The following is a 21,859-nucleotide window of genomic DNA, read 5'->3' on the forward strand; positions in this document are numbered from 1 at the left end:
GATTTGCTGCTTTTTGTTTTTCCAGGCTGATAATTGCTTTCATTACTTCTGCGAAGAGACTCTAAAATTGTGGTAAAATTCTTTTTCTTTAGCCTTGAGTGCGTAGGGTCGGCGCAGTGGGTTTGTGAAAGGAGGAAATGAATTGCGTGCTTGGTTTGTATTGGATGGGAGATTGAAATTTTCTAAAAATGCACAGCTCTGATAGTTGATATTTAAGTTGTTTGTGTGTGTGTGTCTAGAGGGTTCTGATTGCTCAAGTAGGAAAAAGCTTCGTGTTAAACACGGCCGTTCGTGCGCTTGAATTTGAAATTTGTAGTTAATGGTGCTTAGTCCAGCGAGCTTTGGGTGAGTGAAGCTTTTTCACTGCTTGTGCTTCCCTGTTTTTGACAAACGCTGCATTGAAGGCTGACAAAAACAATATCCAAAGGAAAAAGGTGGGGAGGGTGGTGTGTGATTGTGCCTCAGCACTGCTGAGGAAGTGGGCGTGCACAGGCTCTGAAATGTGCAATCTGGAACCATTGTGTGCTTGCGCTGCTGCTCTGGGGGGGGCTCGCTGTTATTGAATTGTTTTCATTTTTTTAGGAGCTGGAGGAGGAAATGACATTCAGTGGTGTTTTTCTCAGGTGAAAGGCGCTGTAGACGATGATGTAGCAGAAGGTAAGAGCAAAAATTTTTACCGTTTTCTGACTTTTTAACTGTTCCTTAGGTAGGGAGATATGGATGCAGTCAGTGAAATATCCCAGTGTTGCTGTGTGCACGTTGAGCAAAGCAAATGGACATTTAATGTGCATTCCCATATCCAGATTCAGGTTTGAACTGTGGTTTGAAAGTACCATTCAGCACTCTTGTAAAAAAGTTCAGGCTTCTTAACTTATTTTTGCTGGAATTGTTTTCTTAGATTAAGATTTTTCTGATTTTTTGGCTTTTGATTTGTTTTTTCTTAATCTGCAAAATGGGGAATGTGATACTTGCATTCCACAAGGTGTTGTGAGAATTAATATTTGTACTCTTTGAAGATCTAAGTAGTAGATAAAGTGATTATCCCAATCTTTCCAGCTCCTATTAACAAGAGGAGGAAGAAATTGGAATATTTGTGCATGCCTACTTAGTAGGTAAAGAGGACGTTTGGGTTTGAAATAATACTGGAAGTTGTCTAAAACTTTTCCAAGCTGGCAGTGACAAGTGTTATGTTACACTAAGATGGCTGCCTCTGAATTTTGCTGTGAAAACTGTACTGTTTTTTGGGGTTTTTTTTCCCCTTGGATTTGAGATCTTTGGAGGAATTGTGCTTTTCTCTGTGCTAGAGAGCAGAATCTCTTCTGTGATCATTTTTGAGGAGAGGTCCCCTGACTTCAGGCCATAAAATCCTATTTGCACAAAGCAGCCTGTAAGATCATGAGTTAAAAGTTTTCTTTTGCAAGCAGTTGGCCTTGTCACTTATGTAATTCCTGGGTTTTTTTCTTTTTTTGCATATCTTGAATGCTTTGACATACAAGTGAGATTAATGTTATATTTAGAAAAGCAGTAACTACAGTTTCCATTATTTCCCTGCTTGACATGTGGTTCAGATTAGCTTCCAAAGGCCAAAAGAAAAGATCAGTATAAGCATAACTGAGTTGTTTTTATTTATTAGCTGCAGCATGTGGCAAACAATGCACTGAGGCTTCTGTTGTTTGCAAGTTGAAATATATTTTTTGGAAATGAGAAAGCTGTAGCAATTTCCAGTTTAAATTCTTCAGGAAGAAGATTTTAAAACTTGAACTCGAAAGTGCTGTTAAATGTGGTATAATTTTTTTCCCTGACAGATTTAATATTCTGTAACCTTTGTTTTATTTATGTATCAAATTAATCCTTAATTAAGCACAAGTATTGAAGAAGTTGTGGTTGTGAAGCTGTGGTGCTTGCAAATAATTCTTCAATAAAATACATGTTGATACGCTTCTAGTGGTATTGAACTTAGATATAGAAAATTAACCTTTACAGGGATCTGGAAATGGAGAAGTGAGGAAATAGGAAAGCCAGACTGAGCTGTTTTAAGTGTTGCACTTGGTGTTACAAAAGGGTGCCTTGCCAGGCTAGGAGCTGCACTGAGCACTGCTGGAATCCTGGGGTGGAGTTCAGGGAAGCCTTTAAGGGAATTAACTGGCTACAGTTTCAGCAAGCCAGGCAGCTTAGTTTCTGAAACATTGTAAGAATATCCATTTTTTGTTTTCTGGACAGTGTAGCTTTCTGATTCTGTAACCCAAAGAGTGGAGAGAAATTTTGTTTCATTGTCAGCTCTACCTGATTTAGGATGAGTCTTGAGATACAAAGTCTATTATATTGCAAGATGTTGTGAAACTGAGCTGCCTAGAGAGAGGTCCCAAGTATTGTTGATGTTATACTTGGTTGTAATTACTGTGTTGAGCTGAAATTCTTTCCTATTCCTGTGTATTTGGCTCCCACAATCCATACTGGAAGTTGGTGAAAGCAGTTGTTTATATTGATTTTTTGTTATACAGCACAGTGCCTCGCTGTAATTCTGTTGGAATTGGGTGGTTGAATTTTCCCATTTCCTAGCAATTTTTCTGACTTCAAGGTTCACTTCCATGACATGGAGCCTCGTGTGGTTCTCGCATCAATTGGAGCAGCAGCTTCTGTTCTTTTGGAATACCCAACAGCATATTGACAGCAGGTCCAAGTGCAGTCTGAGGACCTTTCTCATTCCCTGCCTTTCCATCTGCTTTCTTGGGGCAGGCCCATGGTGAAAGCTCGAGGAAATCTTATTGTCTGAAGCTTTAATGACTCTTTAACCAATGTGGTCTGCCAGAGAACAGGTCTGGACTCCAATCATGCCTGTGGTGAGCACAGTACCAATTTGTGTACAGGAGTACAAGGCTGTGGAGATCTGATTTTTGAACGGCTGCAGAGCTCAAAATATAAGTAGCAGTTTGTTCTGGAGTGCTGAAACTCATGAAAAACAAAGTGAAGAAAACAAATGTAAAAGAATTGGGAGTTTCACTTTCTGTTTTCCTCCTGTTGGTAACTCAGTGTTGCAATATTTACATTGGAAAGCTGTCTCGAACTAAGCTAAAGGAGTGATAACCAGGAAAACTACATCATTTAATTGCATTAATCAGTGAGATAAAACCCCAGTGGTCTCCATACAGTGCTTTTTGTCTATTAAACTGGCTAATGGAGAATAACATTTTGGACAGTAACACTTTTAATACAGTAACAGTTGTATTAACTTTAAAGAGCCTGCCAAGAATGCTGTTTTGTAGCTTCCAGTATATTTAAGGTCAGACCTGACCTCCACTCTTCCCATCACGTGTATATCCTATAATTCTTTAGATATTTGGATTAGGCTGGCTGGTTGTTACAAAGTCGATATTTGGTGGCTTTGGTGGCTGAAACATGAACTCTGATACACAGTTTTTAATTTTCTGGCTTTCCAAGCACTGTGTGATGGATGGATGTAAGGTGTAAGGGGTAGAAGGGGAAATTGCCACTAAAGCTGGTGAAGGATGGCAATGAACTTGTAATCTGGGGCTGGCCTGGGTCACTGCTGTGGCAAAGCTTTTCTACTGTGAATGTGAGGAACAGAAGTAGCCTCTCTATTTGGTATGAATGGAATTTATCCCTGCTTGTAAGCTGTGGCCTGGCTGTGACAGATCACAGTTAAGCACAGAAATCAGGTTATAAATTGAAATCTTGGTGTCACCTTCATTATAACTCAGGTCCTTAATTCTAATTGATGGCAGAAGTTTGCCTTCTAGTGGTTTAGAAGTCCACTGTATTAGTGCAAAGGTTGTTGTAGGTTGCTTCCTCTCTTTCTGAAGTAGTTTTCTTCCCTTAGTTTCATATTTGTCTTGCTGGAGCTCAGTCCTACGGTATATCTGTGTTCCTCTCCATATGCAGTGGGGAGGGTTAGACAGGTCTTGTGGGGTGGAGAACATAGAGTACTTGTTTCTGATGAGTTCAGTGATCAGATTATCAAAAGTGTCTGTAATGCACAGATTTCTTTCTTTTGTGCCATCACAGTTTCAGTGCAAGTGAGACTTAATTGTCCAGAAATACTCCAGTGTTTTCTTAGTGGAAGTTTCCTTTATGGGAATGATTATGGAAAAGGATTACAAAGATTTTCAGCAGAAGTTTTGTTGGTTTTATTCTTTTGCTGATCCTCAGAATGTGTACAGTAGCAACTGCAGTTGGGAGTAACTAAGAATTGTGAGTTTAAACTGCCTCTGAAAACTACATGCTTAATGGAGTGAGTTTGTACTTCAGAGCAAATTAAGTCAAATTTGTTTAATTGCTCAGCAGAAGGAGAAGAGTCAAGCAGTTCTATCTCAGTGTTCTTTCAGGTGTAATTCAAAGATATGTAGAAGTCTGATAGTCCAGGTCCAAGGCTGGGATCAGGAACTTAAGTCCTCAGCTTTAACCCTGAGTGATTACTGCTCATCTTGGGCAAGTTAACTGTTTCATGCCTGAACACCTGCTGTGGGTGCTAATTAGTGACTTTATTTATGCTTAATACTTAATGCTTTACCATTCTGTGATGCTTTGTTAATTATCTGGGGTTTGCTTCATGTCTTCTCTTAGACTCAAACATGGCTGTGTCTGTTTCAGACTGAAAATGATGAACAGATAAAATTCTGTCCCTGGCTTGTGTGTGGTAAAAGATTGGAACAAAATTGGACATTTCCCTTGTTCAGGAATGCTTTCTGTGTTTGGTTCTAGGTGTGTTATGTCTGTCAAATGTAGTTCAATGCTTTTTTTTGACAGGTTTCAGAATTGCAGAGCAGCAGTGGGGTCTGATGTTGCTTCAACAGTGGTAGTTTGTGTTGAATGCATGAAAAGTGTTATTTCTTAGTGAAGGCAGGAGTAAGGATGGCTATAAAAAAGTAGTTTACCACAATCTGAGCGCTTTTTTTTTTTTTTTTTTTAATGAGGATTGATGGAATTGGAGAGGAGAAAAAACTCTCAGAGAAAAAGAGTGACAGTGAGATTGCAATAATATTGCTGAGGAAAGATTGGGATATAGCTGTGGGAGGGAAACTAATTTGGGTTTTTGAGGGCTGTGGTTATGTTCTCTGTGCTCATGAGGTAACATTTACAAGGAGCAAGGCCTAGCAATAGGTTTGTTTTTAAGAGGTAGATTGAAATATGCTGTAGATGGGAAAAAAGGAAGATCCAAGGTTACAGTCCTTCTTTATTCCTGAATCTGCTTCTGTATTTGAGCTCTTCAGCTGTTCAGAGAATGACTGTCTGTATCTAGAGAGAGAAATAGGCTACTGTGTTCTAGGAACTGCTGCTCTGGATGGACTAGAGTGTGCATTTAAAGTGTGCAGTCCTCCAAAACAAAGAGCATTTAGCAGACAGATAAATAGGCAGTGGCTGTTCAGCTCCCCAGAAGTAATTCAGTCCTCTTTCTTGCATGGGTTTGGAAGCTGGGGCACTTCAGCTTGTCCGTCAGGGATTTTTCTGTCCCTTCTGTGAGGCTTTGCTGTTCTTCGAATCTGTGTCTTAAATTAAAAATTAGTTATAAAAAAGGCTTTTGCATTGGAAATGTACTCCTAGAGTGATCAAGCCATCAGGCTCCACAGCACATGATTGCAAACTAGGCTATCAGCAGCAGTCCTGATGGATTGCAGCTCTGGATCAGCTTTGTGAAACTTCCTAGCTTTTCATTTTAAAGGTGCTACCTAAATGCTTCTGGTTTTGCTATTTCTACTGTAGGACTGGGTTTCTGTGGTAGCTGTAGCTTCACAGAACGTATTTTGGAAGAGCTGAAATGAAGACTAAAGCTCTGAGTGGATGCAGAGCTGAAGAAAGAGTTAAAAGCTGGGTGTTCCAAGCTGTACTGTCTACTTTTCCCACCCCCCCTCCTTCTTTCTGTTCTCCCTGGCTTGCCTATTTAGGCCACAGCTGCATGTTTGGCAGCATTTCTGCTTAAAGAGGCACTCCTTCCCACTCTGCTGGCATGGGTGTTCACCTAAGTGCACAGTGAACTTGTTTGGGAAGCTGATCCAGCTGAAAAATTGGTAAAATTGTGTTTTTTCACTTGATTATTTTTCGGCTGAATTGAACCCTGATGTGATTCACAGAGCTCTGCATGTGCTTATGCCAGCAGAGTGTGGAGGGTGATCAAGTGGCTCAGAGGAACAGGAGGAGCTCTGGAAGAAGACTGGTCTCTTTGTAGGACTTTATGTACAGGCAGTGTAAGATCCTGATTGATCTCTGAGTGTCGTGCTACCATGAAGGGTAAAATCAGCTGCTGAAAGGAACTTTAAACCTTTGCTTTTCAAAATCCATACTTTGAACATGTGCTATCTTCAGGCCAGCAATAAATCACTGTTTCAGTATCAGAATTATTTTGTGATGGATTTTTTTTATAGTATATGTGGAGTGGGTTTTCTGCTGTGTCCACACAAGCAGTCTGTAGAAATGGGATTTGTTCAGTGTTGTTTCGAGCTCTGATAGTAAAATGAGCTTGTTAATATCAGTGCAGTTCAGTTTCTTTGAAGTTGTTGTAGGAAATAATACCACTTGAATGGGAGGTGGGTTATTACTGATTGCTTTACTGTAAAGCACTTAAAAAAGATAATCTGACAAATGATAATCTTCTCTTATCCTGTCTTATCAGTCTTAATATGATTTGAAAAATGGATCCCTTCTTTGGGATTTCATCTTCACCTAAACTAATGTATTGTCTTGCATTAAATGCTGTAGAATTAGTCTGCCTTTGTTTTAGCTGCTGTTAAAGTGGGTATGCAATTAAATCTGCTCTGTGTGCGCCTCTTGGAGCAAAAACATCAATTACTGATGGTACCGAGTTAAGGCTGCAGTTTGTCCTTTCATCTGTAGGAAACACTGTGCTCCCACAATAATTTCATTATATAAGATGTTTTAATAACTGCCTTAAGGGTATTTTTCAGGCCTTTTTTCCTGTTTTCAATGCTCTATAGTGTGCAGTGCCATAACTGTGTCTACAGTATTTTTAGTATGGAGTGAAAAGTTTAGCAGAACAAGTCTGTGTTCAGTAATCACGTGAAACTGAGGTTTGCACTTTCAAAGAAATGATTGAAAGGAGTAAAAAGCCTTGGCTTAGGTTGATGTTTAGGTTGTGAATGTGAACAGAGGCAACAGTTACCCTGTTCCAATGAAAATGAAAGCAGATAAATACAGGAAGTATTTATTGATCCAAACCAATTTGGAGTAATCTCTTTCAAGAAGCAGTGGTAGCCCTTACAGTCAAAATAACAATGCAAAGGCAGTTTTCTAGGCTTTAAACTTGAGTGGAACATATAATTATAGCTTTGTTATATTGCCACAACTCAGTTCAGCTCTTGCAACATGCACCAGCTAAATGCTGGTTTTGTAAGGTCACTGTGTCAGTAAACTGGAAATCGCTGGAACATGGGCCTTTGAAAATGGGGAAAGCATAAAAAGGAATAAAAAGTAGTCTTATGAGGTGAAGTATTGAGACCTTGTGTGTGTGCACTTATTCATAATTTTACTAGCAGGATTTCCTTAATTGAATGTAGTGTTGCTCACTTTCTGCCTTCTCAGCCAGGCCTAGGGTAGGACACGGCTCTGGGCAGCAGCCAGTGTTCCATGAGGGTGCTCTCACCTGGCTTTTTAGGGACTGCAAGGTTTTGGGTTGTTAATTTGCCTTCAAAATTAAGTACCACCATCAGGTTCTGCTACTGTGAGCTGATATTACTGAAAACAATTACTTGAGGCTTCTCTGCATGACTGTAATTCAGTGAGAGAAATAGGAGTGGCTGGAAGCTTCTCCTGTTCCTCCCCTAACTTATCACTCTTTTGTTAGGCACTGGAGGAGAAGCTATTAATTTGGTCAGCCATTCTTTATCAAAATGTATTTTCCTCTCAGCGATCCACAAGTGATAGCACCATGAAGAGAACCAGCATATTTAGGTCACATGTGAAACCCCTGAGGCAGTTCTGCTTGCATCTAATTTTGGAAGAAAATTTTAGGGTCAGGAAAAAGAGGGTTTAAAAGAGTTGTATTGTAAGAAAAATTGATTTTCCCAGATATATAGAAGGCATGTTGTGTGGAAATGTTTCCCTGTGCATTTTCTATTGCAGTTCTTAAATTAATGCTCTGGGAATAATGTGAGCTCACAGCAAACACACACAGTTGGCACTCTAGTTTTGAGAACCCGAGAAAAGATAATTGCATGTATTCAGGAGCAGTTAAGGTAATTGAAACTTCGTATTATAGTTGCTTATTTAAAATGCGGTATAATTTCTAATATATTCTTGTTTGTTGAATGCCAGTAACTGTTTTTTTCTTCTTTTTTTTTCAATGACTATAAAAAGTATTTCAGTGACCATTTTTGATCCTTAGAAACAGTGATTTTAGCTGCTGTTTGTGCTCTTGTTAAATGATGATTTAAGAAGTCATGAGCTATGCTTGTGTATAGTGCTTATAAATGTAATCTGAAGGTCCTGCATTATTTTCAAATAACTTGGAAGTGAATTGGTCTAGTGGACAAGAACTACATACTGAAATAAAGCTTTGGCTTTCATAAAAATATAATGACTCTCAAAGACACTTGTTTGAGAGTTCCTGGGCTATTTTCCAATGGAATTGCGTAACAAACCCCTGACTTTTCTGGTACTGTTCCTGGTGCTTTGTGTAAGGAATAATATATAGGAATATTAGAGATAATAAAGAAAAATTTGGATTATTTTTTAATAATTACCCAGTTCTTCTTGTTCTTAAGTGTGCCCTTGGTGTGGGAAGAGGAAATCGAATTTAAATTACACCCTGGCCTGCCTGTGGGTTTATTGTCACTTCAAGTAGCTGCTGCTCCTGAGAGAAATGGTCCTTCCTGGTGCCTCTTCCAGTCATTGCCTTCAGCTGAGCCAAGTGATCCCTGAGCCCCAGGGTGGGCACTTGGAGAAACCAACCCAAATGAAAATTTCATGTCTTGGCTTCCTTTTGGATTAATTTTATTCCACATCATCTTCTCCGGACTTAATTTGTCTAACTCTTAGCAAATGTTTGTGGTGGGATAGGTGGTGGTCCTAGAGGAATGGGATAAGAGGTGAAAGAATGGATTGCTTCTCTTGGAGAGTTGATAATGGTTCTAAGACAACATGGAAACTATGGAATTGGGAACAATTGAGCCTCCTGCTCATGTTTATAGTTGATACCTGCTTGTTCATGTGAAAACTCTGCTTTCAGTGCACTGAGATTCATATTTGAGGACATTTCTTCTCATAGATCAATATGGACAAACAGCAGTTGAAGCCTACAGTGTTCATTATATAGCTCAGCAGTGAGAAAATGTCACTGTTTATAGAGGTAATAGTGAAACATTCATAAGCTGTTTTACTGGAATGTGGAACTGGCTGGAATGGCTTTTTGCCCAAAGTTTAAAACTTTCTAAAACCATATAATCCTTCTGCCTTTCTCCATAAATTCTTCTCACAGCTTTATGTCATTGTTTTGATTTAGTTTTGTTTGTTTGTTTGTTTTAAGCTAAATCTCACGCTCCTTTTTTGTATGTGTGTGTTAAAAAAGTATCCAGGGTCTTTTATTTTATTCCAGACCTTTCTGGAAGCGGTAACCTGCTCTGGAAAGCAGCAGGAGCTGGCAGCAGGGTTGTGTTCCTGCAGCAGGACACGTGCTGTGCTTAACCCAGCTCGTTTGTGTCTACCAGTAATGAGATGCCTCACACGAAAGGGCAGGAGGAAGGTAAAGAGCATTTGAAACAAAACAAAATCACTCGGATATTTTGCACATGAGCTCCCTGGAGCTTGGGAATGCTTTTGCTTTGTGTGACCTGAGGAAGCTCATCCCAAGCCTGGGAGTAGCAAACACCTGCCTGTTTCTGGGGGATGCTCATTGTTCTGCTGGTTCTGAACTGGCATCAGCAGCTGTGCAGGCAAGTCATGCCTCTGTGCTGCTGCAGTGTTCCTGCGCTCTGGTTAGCGGCACCTCTGCATTAGGAAGGTGCCATGGCAGGGTTGTATCCTGCATTTCCTTCCTGCTGCTTGCTCACTGTCCTTCTGAAGGAGCTGTCAAGAGAAGTTTCTCTTTGTGCCCATAAACTTGTTTATGTATACACTGAAATTCTTTTTCTGGGGGATTTATGTTGCATTCAACTGGAAGTTGTTTGGCACCTTCCAATTCGTGTTTGTTCTAACCAGGGTCTTTGGTCTGAGGTCCATTTTCTTACAGAGTTCTTATTACTCTTTTTGCCAACTTAGAAGTTTAAATTTGAATGTCGTCATCACAGGGGATGATGGGGAGACTGATGGAAGACTAGAAATGGAGATAACTGAAAGTAATTATCTGAGGTTGTTTTCTTTGGAGTCATTTAACCCTTCCCTGCTTTATCATCCCTGCTTGTGAGAGCTGGGTGGTGTTTCCTAAAAAGAAGTTCCAAAGCCTTTTATAGTTTTTTGTAATAACCTCTGACATCCTTGCAGAACAGTAACACTACCAAAATGTTCTCTACCTTTTTATACATAAAACATATGTACAACATATATAAACAAATATATATATATATATCTATATATCTGTTATGCAACTCTTCCAAAACCCACAGAAAAGGTCTTGGTCTATAAACAGACATATTTGAAACAAACACTTAAAAATAAAGGTTGGTATTTTGCTCAGATTAGTAGACTATATATATAATTTTAAGAGGTGTTGTAAATATGCCTTGGAGTTGTCAAGATTCCATGTGTTAGGAATCTCGAAGTCCAGGCCAGAAATTAGCATTGGCTTCTGTTTAATAATGATTTTTTTTTTTTTTTTTAAGAAGCTGAAGCATGTATGCTTGGGCCAGAATAGAAACACAGGAAAACACTTGCCAAGTGGGGGGTGGGGGGAGAAGAGGCAACTGGGCAAAGGAGGACTGTTTTTTAAGGTTCCAAGTGCCACTAAAGATGCATTGGGTATTAAAGGGAACTGATAGCTGAGTGAGTGACCAGAGTGAGGCAAGTAATCAGAAATTTTGGTTCTCCAGCCACTTCATAGAGCTGTGTATTTATCTCTGTTGGAAACTTCAGTTGTACTTGTGACCTTCACAGGCCCTGTGCTCCCCGGCAGGCTGCCTGAAATTCAGCTGGAGAGCAGCCCTTCCTCCTGCCCTCCCTCCCTGCCTTTCTGGTAGGCAGGAGGAATTTCTCGTTTCATTTTCCTTGCTTAGAAGGAGGCACTACATGCATTGTCTGAGCCACAACAGCCTCCTGCATTCTACACACCAAGATTAAAAGCCTCCAAATGTTTGGCCTGAGCTTTGCACCTGGAATAGATCCTTTGGTCAAAGAATGTGTTAGAAGGGTCTGAAACAGCAGGGTAGTTTTGAGGAGTTGGGGTTTTTTTTTATATATATCTGCAACAGGAATGCACACCAAGTCACAGAGTTCTAATTTGAAAGGTATTGCCAAAGTATTATATTTTTTTCTAATAATACTATTACTAAATTTTAACCTGCAGCGTGTGTTTTGGATTGGCTTCAGCAAAAAGAGAAAATGAAGGTATTGCAGAGCTCTGTCTGTAGCTTTCTCAGTGACAAGAAAGGCATTGCCTGAAGGCCTCTTTTCTCTATGTGCAGAACAATGGCCCAGTATGTTATTTCCAAATATATTGTTATTTGCAAACAGAACAGCAACCCCTGGCTGCACTGTGCCGTGCAGCCTATTGAAATTCTGGCTGTGATTCCAGCAGAGATTTTTCCATAAATAGCTCTGTACTACTTGGGAACACAAACAAACCCTGAAAAGATCTGAAGTAAGGTCTGCTGAGGGACTGTTTAGCCTGTTATTAGTGTGTACTTCAGGGCAGATATTGTGGTGGATGAGAGGAGTTTTTCTATAGGGTTATGAGGGAACTGTCAGCAGGAATTAAAAGTAAATAATTACCAATCAAATTAGATCCAAGGACTCACAAATCGCCTGTCTTGAGCATAGGGGGAAAAAAGGGATAATAAAAACTAATAAATATAAGCATAAGCAAGAAGATTTTCTTTCTGGATTTTTTTAAATAAACGCTATTAGATAATGACTAAGCATTAGGTTAGGGTTCAAGTAAATACAACTTGAAATTAAAATTGTTTATTCTTTCCATGAACAGACATCCAAAATTGATACTGATTGGATGTTTATTATGTGAATTGATACCTGCACTGGGAAACAGGCTGTATTTTTCAGTGCTGTGTAGGTAAACACCCACTTGAATAAGTAATACAGTAATATTTTATAGAATATTCAGTTATAGTTGGTGTAAGCTGTCTTGAGTAATTTGTATTCTTGAGAAGAAACTTAAAAACATTCTGTGAATTAGAAAAGAGGTGAATAAATACTTTTATGTTTTGCCTGATCACAGGGCTGATTCTCTGCTGGTCCTGTTGCTCATAAACTTTTTTTTCCTCAGAAAGAAGAAATCCACTTTTAAAAGCAATCAAAGAGCACAAAACTAATTTTGGCATTTGATAAATCCCTGCTCAGAGTGGGGGCTCTGGAGTGTCCTCAGCCCCTGGTTATCGTAGCAAATGTGTTTATCAGCTGTCAAACAGAGTGAGGATGGATCACTGAGAACAGCCCCACAGGAGCTCGTTAGGACGATCTCTCAATGCAAATCTCTCAGCTGTACCTGCTGCTCCTCTTGGATGTTTATTAAAAGCCTTCAGCTGTGGCCACTGAGCAGTCTCAAAAGGATCTCTGAGATCTTCACTGCCCAGAGCCTCGGCTGTGTCTGAAGCCACCTCTGGTGAAGGAGCCCCTGCACTGTGGGTGTGGGGTGCACCCAGGGCTGGAGTGGAAATCAGTGCTGGTACAGCTCTGAGGCTCTGGCTTTGTGCTGGTAACTGGGGAGAACCTGGAGTCACAGAATCCTGGAGTGCTTTGGGTTGGAAGGGATCTTAAAGCTCATCCACTGCCACTCCTGCCATGGGCAGGGACACTTCCCACTGTCCCAGGGTGTTCCAAACCCTGTCCAACCTGGCCTTGGACATGTCCAGGACTGGAGCAGCCACAGTTTCTCTGCGAATTCCATCCCAGCCCCTCACCACCCTCACAGGGAAGAATTTCTTCCCAATATCCCATCTTGACCTCTCTTTCAGTTTGAACCCATTCCTTCTTGTCCTGTCCCTCCAGGCCCTTGGAAATAGTCCCTCTCCATCTTTCTTGGTGGGAAGAACAGTTCAAGTGTTGGCACCCTTTTCCTTTTGAAGGCCTAGGTGGTATTTCTGAGCTTGTTCACATTTTTCTTATTTCGTGAACACTTTTTCATTCATTGTAGGCACATTGAGAGCAGCTCCCTAAGAAACTGGAAGTATAAATCAAGCAGCTCTGCACTCCAGCAAAGCACTTCTGCTACCAAGGGGTAATTAGCCTGGGATTGCAAAACAGATACATTGCCAACATACTTATCAGAGAGACAAGAAATAAAGCTTCAATAAGACTCAGTCAAATACTTTTAATGCATTTTGGGGAATCCTTATACTCTGTATAACTTGCATTTCAAAGCATGTCTTAGGAGAATTATGGAGCACTTGTATGAGCATTATGGATAAACCCTGAGGAGCCTCGAGAGAATGAACTGTGACTTAGCTTTGTGCATACAGGTTTGCCAGGGAGTGGTGGCTTGAGATGGACTTGGGGTCTCCTCAATCTTTATAGATTCCTGGGGTGTGCTTTATCTTCAGGTCAGCAGGGTGTTTTCTACAGTTCACAAATGTCAGAAATAGACATTTAATTTTGTTGTTTCAGCATGAAGTTTATTCTGGAAAATCAGTAAACATGAATTTTTGTCTTCAGCAGTGCTAAAATTGAGTTGTTACCCTCTTGAAAATTAGATTCACAGTTTTGCTGCAGATTTATTAATGATAGGTTGTAAGTTAAAGCTCTGCAAGCAGAAAAGATGAAATAAATAATATACCAGAGTATGAAAACCAGGCAAATGTTGTGTTAGAGGAGAAAGAATCAAATATTATTTATAAGTTGTTTTTTTTTGTCTCAATTATCCTCCAATTGCTCAACAGGTTCCAGTTTCGTGAGTGATAGTGACAGAATGTTCAGGCACCTGAGGGGATCTCAGATGAAGCAATTGTGGGCATGAAGTTGGTTCCTGCTGGAGTTAATTTTGTTCCCCTATAATTAGATATGTATGATCTGTATGCAGCTCTACAAAGGACAGAAATGATGAGTAACTCTCAAACTAAATTCTACACAATACAAATATAACTAAACCATTCTGTCATCTTTGTCTCAGAAATCAGTGTAGGTTCTGGTGGCTGAAAGTGTTTCTGAAGGAACTAGAGCTGGTATGGACTGTGTGTAACACTTAGTGCAGCTCCTTGGTTTAAAGGGATAATGCCTGGTTGAAAGGGAAAATTCCAAAGAAAGGAAGCTCTTTCTTGTGTAATTTAGCCAAATTATCTCTATGTTGCAGTAATAACTGATGTTTTATCTGTATTCAAAACCGTGGAAGCAGAGTACCCTGACACTGCCAGTCCCCCTTCAAACAAACTGTAGAGTGCATATTGTTACCTTTTAGCAAATATTTCACTTGAGGATAGAAGAAAATTGCTTTTAGGTAGAGTTTTATTACTGCAGCACAAAAGAACATGTGTGTGCCCATTTTTTTCAGTGCATTTAAGGAAGGTTTGGTTCTGTGACTCTCGTGGGCTGTTAAAACCTTTGTTTATTCCCAGAATTCTGTGGCACTTGATGGAAGCTTGAGGTATTGGGCTGCTTTGCATCAGAGCAGGACACAGTTTCTCCAGGTTGAGTGTAGTTGATGTGGCCTGTGATGGCAGCAGGCACAAGCAGAGCTAGGCCAGGTACCTGGGATGTCAGATGGATTTTTATGGCAATCATGTTTGGAAACAACATGAATTAAGAATTATGATGCTCTTCTGTTTTTAACACAAATGTTGCTTAGGTAGGAGATTTGATATGTTTTGTGTGCCTGTTATTTTTTTTCCTATTTCCCATTAAACTCATCCTTTCCCAAGGAATGCTGGGGGTGCATAGCCTCCGATTGTGGTGTTATCCAACCTCTGGATAACTACTGTTCCCAGGCTTTTTTTGGTAATCCTAGACTGAGCGAAGAGGAGTTTTCACTGTAATTGAAAGGGGATTGATGCAACACTGAGTGTGACACATTCTCAGTAGGAGGGCCACTCTTCTTTTCCTCTTCCCTGCCTGAAAATAGATTCAAGCTTCAGGAGCTGGAAGCTCTCAACAGCTGAATTTTGTAATGTTAGGAAACTGAACCCCACAGTAGCTTTTCCATCAAAACAGGTGCCTGGCATTTAAAAATGCTGAAACACTGGATTTACTGTTGGTTACTTTTTTGTTTAAAAGCAGAACAATTCTGCTTGGAAGCAGGAAAGATCGAGCCCTTTTAAAAAGAAAATAAATTCTTATTCTGCAATATTACAGTAGCTGCAAAAAAAGACTCAAGGAGACACTGTGACCTTCAACTGCTTGTTCCTGGTCCTGGATAAATGTTGTAGTTCCACAAACTGTGAGACACCCTCCATTCTGAGGTGACTTCAGCTGGGCACCAGGAGTGGGGCTGGATTTCTGCCACTCAGGCCTCTCCTGTTTATGATATTAATAAACTGGTGTCAAATGTCCTGGGAACAGTTGATGCAGGTTGAAAGACCTTTGTTTCAACCAACAATAGACCTGAATTAGTATGAATAGGAAAAGCAAATAGGCACTTCCTGTCATATTTGAAGGAATATTTGAGTTTGGGAAGTGTGTTTTTAAGAGATGTGAACTAAATGCTCATCCCTTGGTCTTTGTCCCCAGCAAAATGTTCCATGTGTATGTGTGTCTCTTACCTTGCTAAATATGTTTGCAATGCTACTAATGTAAGGTGGAATTCCCTGTTTGAGTACATTATTTAGGATATTCTTTGGGAGAGAAACTCTGCACCTGGGTAATGAAGATTTAAAAGGGGGAATTGACTTAGTTGTTGCTTTCCTAATCGCATTTATTCCTCAAATGACAACTTGGAGGCCTCTTGGAAAGACTAGAAAGTATAAGGATAAAGTGAAATAATGGAGTGGTGCCTCAGCTCATCTTGAGGTTGAGCTGCCTTTCAGAGTGCAGTAACTGCTGTTTGTGGTTTACAGGCAGAGGATGCCTCCAGGGAATTCTTGTCAGGTATTAAATAATCCCTTATTATTGAGTTTGGAGTATTTTCAGGCTGATGTAGCTTGTGTTGAGTTGAAAAATGGCTCTGTCTTGAGCTGGGAAGGTCCCCACTTTGCAGTAGTTCACACAGAGTTCCTGGGACAACAGCAGTCTCCAGAGTTGTGGAGCTCTGGCAGAAGCCTCAGACACCCACCCCCTCAATTCCAGAGTGGCAAGGGCTATGGGGTAGATGGTCCTGGGTGTATGTGTAAAACACACCTCAGAGGTGAAGGCAGCTCCCAAAGGACCTACCTGGGAACCGCAGCGAGGGCCACAACTCCTGTTTTGCTGATTTCAGGGTGCGATGTTTTCCACATCAACCACTGCTGGAGCCAGGTTAACCTTTACCTGTTAAATATTCAGTGCCTGGGTGTGGGCGGCCCAGGCAGCAGGAGTTTTTTGGGTGTTTATTCGTCTGGTCTGTTGTAAATGTATTTTCCTGCTTATCTGCATGTCATCAGACTGCTTGTGCCTTCCTCAGTTCTCCCAACGAGATCATCATGTCCATCTAGGGGCAAGACAAATACTGGGAACTCCAGTTTGCAGCATTTTTGTACTAAATTCATTCAGTTGATAGTCTTTTGCTTGGTGGAAGGAGGGAATTTGCCTCTTGATCTCCTGTGCATGTGTTCTGAAGGTAACTGCAGTCATGTCTTAAAGTCTAAAAATAGAAAGTAATTAATCAGTGTGATGGGGGTTAATGGTTTCTATCCAGAAACCAAACAGCTTTGCATTTGTTTGTATAGCCAGAACATTCTTCTGTCTGCTGTTGTTGAGAGTTTAACAGGAGAGAATTTTTCACAGTAATTTTTTAAACACTTACTAATAAAAACTTACTTGGGGTTAAAAACCCCAAAACTATTTAATTCTCTCATCAGATGAAATGGTTTCAAGGGGCCAGTTCAGGACTGTTTCCTGCTAACAAATCCTAAACCCCTAGGTTTGCTTTCTTCTGTAGGTTTGCAGTGAAGTTGGCATGCAAGGAGTTACAGAGTGCAGTGCCAGGCTTGGTGAGCAGAAATAAAGCTTACAGCCCAGTGGTTACAGTGGTCATGGTACAGGTATTGTACAGTGGATCACAGTTTTAAATCAATTTAAAGTGTAAAAGTTCCTTCCCTAAGCTCATAGTATTATTTTTCAGTGTGAATGCTTTCCTTTCACTAAGATAAAATTTCAGAGCAATTTTCTGTCATTTTCAGTGGTGGGAAGCAGGGACACATCAGTATCTGACACATCTGTTTCAGAGTGCTTTGACTTACTGCCGTTTGTCATCTCTGTTTTTCCCTGCCACCACAGGTGTCTTGGAGTCCTGTGTACTGGAGACTTGAGTTTCCTACTATAGATGGAGACAGGAAGGCAGTGGTCTGCACTTTAAATCAGTTTTCTTTCTGTTCTAGCAAAGCCAGATTCTGGCCTTGTTTTAGACGGAAGCTCATGGAGACTGCACACAGAAATGCAGTTAAGTGGCATTTTGAGTGTGGGCTCCGTGGCCTTTGCAAATCCAGCTGTGCTAGCTGGAGATGTGGCTGCTCCTGAGTGTGTTCTTTGCTTTCCCCCACAGCAAATTCACTCATCTGATGCCTTCAGCTCAGTCTCAGCTATCTCTGTTAGCTTAGCAAAATACAAATTGTTGAACAGAAATGAAATGTGTTGCCATTGTTCACAGAAGTTTGAGGTGATGGCATTGTCTGTTGAAGATGATTATAAGAGTTCTCTGTAGTGATTTCTGTTCCTTCTGAGTGTTGCTGGGTTTACACAATTCTTTGTTGGTCTCTTGCCTTGGTCCAGAAATGGACGGTGGGGAATAGTAATGGTGAATTTGGTGGGGGGAAACTTGCCCTGAGTGGAGATGTTGAAGCAGTTGCCCAAGTGAGGCACAGGAGTTGTTTGCCAAACAAAGAGTGAAAACATTCCGTGTGCTGCTGTCTCTCCAACATGGATTGTGATGTTGATTGTGCTTTCTATGAATTCTGGTTAAATGAGGATGTTACTTTGATGCCAGAGTTAACTTGAGATTGCATAAAGATTTCTGGATGCATAAGAAAGATGCTGCTGTTCCAGATGAGAGATTAGCAGATGGTGACTCTCTTCTCTGCTTTACTATTATCTTGTAAAACACGTAATTTACGTATTTGTTCCTATCCCAACTTGTAGAAGCTTTTGAGTCACTTCTGTGGTAATCCTGTTCTCTGCAGTTCGAATGCCATCCTCTCACTCTGGCTTTGCAGGGAGGAGCAGCTTCTGGTGCATGGGACAGAAGGATTTGGAGTTGTTCTGCTCTCAGCATTGAGCCCGGTAAAGCTGGTTAGGAGCATTACTGGCCTTACATAAAAGTAATGGCAACAAGATTAGGGCTGGTGCCGCTGTTCCTGCTAGGAATTCTAAATTCCTTGCTAAATTCCATCCTGGGAGAGATGGAAGTTTGTTGTTGTGTTTTCTAGGAAGCCATGAGGCTTAACAAAAGTTATTTGCATGAATTTGCGAAACCACCAAAATAACATTGTTTTGTACTTGAGTGTTGAGTAGCATTAGCCCTAGAATATCTAAGTGTTACAAATGCTGCTGTAAATTCTATGCCATCCTAATACATAGAAATCCTATGGAGTCTTGGAGTACTGGTTCTTTCCCTTGCCTCCAGTTCCTCCTTCCATTAAAAAAGTGACTTCATTCCAGCTCCTGCTTCTGAAGGCTGGTGATAACAGAGTGTTCTTGCTGTCATTGCTGGTACACGGATTTGACAGCACAAAGAGTGATCTCAGGAGGATGTGGCACACTCTGAGCTGTGCTCTGCAATGCAAGAGTAGAGCCCTGCTTACCTGGGAGCCCACAGTGAGCAGGGCAGGTATGGGGCATGCTAATGCAACTTAAAAAGTTGCAAAAGGAGAAGCTTAAACAAGCGGTATCAAACTTTTATTTTAGGGAGCTAAATAAAAAGTTAAAAATTAAATGTGTAGTAGTAATAACGAGTAAATCACTCTGGCTTTCTAATCTAAAGTTGAGCTCTTTGTTGAACTAGAACTTCCCTAGTGTGTCTTTTCTCAAAGATTGGCAAAGTTGGAGAAGGAAAGGGAGAAGAAAGGGTGAATAAAAGAAAATAAATGGGAGTATAGAGAAGTCCAGGAAATTAGAGTGAAGTCATGGTAGTTTAGGCCTGGTTGACAAGACTTATATTTGATTATTTTACTTAGGTGCGTAATTTATTCTGTGAAGTGTATTCCCTGTTTGGCCACTGGTATCTTGTGTATGCTCCACATGGGTAGGGACGTAAATAGGACTGGGAGAGTCTCAGCCTCAAAGGGCATGAAATGCTTTCAGCATCAGCAGGAAAATGACAACCTCGTCATGGTCATGTTTTTAGTTTTCAGCCTCCCAGGGCTGTTCAAGCGAGTTCACTCACTTGGAGGGAATGCTCTGTAAATCTTCCTGGTCTCTGTACAGCTCCCAGGTTTGCAGAAGCCAGCAAACCCAGCCTAATTACTGTCTGCTGGAGCTGCACCCTGGGCTCCCGTGTGTTTGTGTCTGCCCCAGCAGGGCCAACAGCCCTGAGAAGTGAGCTGGCCATCAGACAAATTCCCTTCCCTAGGAAGGAGGGCAGCTTTGTTTGCTACAAAATTCCAGAGCTGGTACTTGGGAGAGAACAAGGAACCAGCTGGCTCTGGCTGAGATGCACGGCACAGAGGGAGGGTTTTTGCCACAAGGGCAATAACCCCTTTCTGGCTTCTCTATTTCTACGTGCATTTCTTCCTGTCCCCATGTTTGAAGGAATTAATATATTTTTAATGCCCTCTCTAGTAGAGAAGAGATCTATTTAAAGGACTTCTGGAACGAGTCTCAAGCAGTAAATTGAACAGTGGATGCCTTCTCTCAGCTGCCTTTGGATTTGTTGCCTAGTCACTTCAGGGAGATGGAATGAATGCAGGGAATCACTCCTGCAAGTGAATAAAGAAAGAGGGAAATGAAGTCAATAGTAAAACTGGTCATGGTAACTTTAGAGCATACAATTCTTGTGTTCCCTTCCCCCTCTCCACAGACATAAATTAGGGATGAGGCTGGAATGCAGAGGGTGTTTTCTTTTATACCACCAGCACTAAACAGTGCATGGCATTTTGCTCTTGCTCTTTTCCTGGGGTGTGAAGTTGTGGTACCCTCTGTTGGGAGCTCTCTGCACACAGATGTGTGGTCACCCTGCCTCGATCTTGTTTAAACAGCCTTCCTGTTCACTTTGGGATTAACACCTCACTACATACAGAGATAAATGCACGATATATCAGGACTCTGGATAAAGTAGTAAATCCAAATCACAAACAATGGGATGTTGGTGGGATGACTCAGTGCATTGTGGAGCTGCTTAAAATATTTGAAGCCTTGGAAGAGCTTTTGTTTTCTCTCCAGTGTCTTTCATTGTTTGTTTGGGTTTTGTTTCCCAATGATGAAGTACGTAACTCCAAAACAAAACCATTATTGCAAACAAGAAAGTCCAATCAAAAGCCACAGATTTCTGTCATTAGCTGGGACTTGAGCTGGAGTTTCTGGAAGTTACATCTGTTCGGTATTTGAAGCAGGGAGGTTTTGCCTCAACCTGGATTGGAAAAGACCAAACAACCCCAAGTGATTTCCAGACACTTAATGTCTGCAGGTTCTCCTGGACAAGATACTCTTGCTCACTTTAGGAAGAATGGGTCAGGCACATTCAGCAGTAACAAATTCAAATATTTCACTGTCTTTATCTCTGATGATGTTTATCCATTCCCCTGCTGCTCCCTTGGTTTGAGGCTATTTGAGCTTCCATGGATTTTAATACCAGTCCTAAAACGTGATTTCTTAATGTTTTTCTTTTGAGACAGTTTCTGAAGTATCCTTGGAATGATTGATTGATGTTTAGTTTGATGAAAATAACTTTTCCAGGCTGATAAACTGAGGAAGTGGTCTCCACATTAGGTCAGTGAATTCAGTTTTCACTCCCCAGGACAGAATTGCCAGCCTGTAAATAATCTGCTCTGCTTTATGGACAAGATTTTTTTGAGTTGCTCCTTTGGAAAATTCCAGAAATGGTGTTTTGAGCCACTGAGAAGGTTTATAAACAATACTTTCTAAATAATTTTAAAATGCTTTTTAAAAGCTACAATTCTTTGTTCAGTCCTTGGGAACATCAGGAGATTGCTCCACTTGTGTAAACACTCTGATTTACTTGCTCTCTGCTTAGGCAGCAGATCAACGTGATTCCAAAAACTTGCACAGAAACCTTTTGGGTCTGCTGAAATAAAGCCTCTCTTTGTTCCTGCCATGATTGACTCGCTGCTGCAGAGTAGGTGACATGTTTTGCCTACCAAGCATGTTTTCTAAGCAGAGTTTATATAAAGTTCATGGAACATTAAAATAGATAGCCTCTTCTCTACTAATAAAATCCCCTTTATTTTATTATTGGTAACAAATTTACATACAGAATTGCTTTTCAGGTTTGCAATGGGCCTTCTGGAATGAAGTCATTGGCAGTTTTCTTTTGCTGGTTTGGATTGATGAAGCTGGTTTATTCCCTTTTTCTATAGATACTTGGATAGTGGTAAAACCTCATCACAATCCCTTCTTTAAAGTTTCAGAAAACTTGGTGCCAATGCACCCATTCTGCATTCACTGTAACATGTGGAAGGCCCCTAAAGTGTGAAAGTGATTTTTAAGTATTTGT

The 21,859-nt window shown here is 40.7% G+C and overlaps 1 protein-coding gene across 9 annotated transcripts in view; it reads left to right on the forward strand.

Moving 5' to 3' along the window:
• The window catches only part of PPP2R2A (protein phosphatase 2 regulatory subunit Balpha), a 41,351-nt gene that overhangs the window by 7,906 nt on the left and 11,586 nt on the right, over window positions 1–21,859 (forward strand). For all 9 annotated transcript variants that reach the window (XM_086865691.1, XM_086865686.1, XM_086865687.1 and 6 more), the window contains one exon: window positions 583–657. Coding sequence is in view for 2 of the 9 variants with exons in the window: in XM_086865685.1 (XP_086721811.1) it covers window positions 583–657 (75 nt within the window). In the remaining 7 variants the exon portion in view is untranslated. The remainder of the gene's footprint in view (window positions 1–582; window positions 658–21,859) is intronic.

This window comes from Cyanistes caeruleus, chromosome 29 (assembly GCF_971803275.1).
Source record: "Cyanistes caeruleus chromosome 29, bCyaCae1.hap1.1, whole genome shotgun sequence".
NCBI classification, from domain to species: Eukaryota; Metazoa; Chordata; class Aves; order Passeriformes; family Paridae; genus Cyanistes; species Cyanistes caeruleus.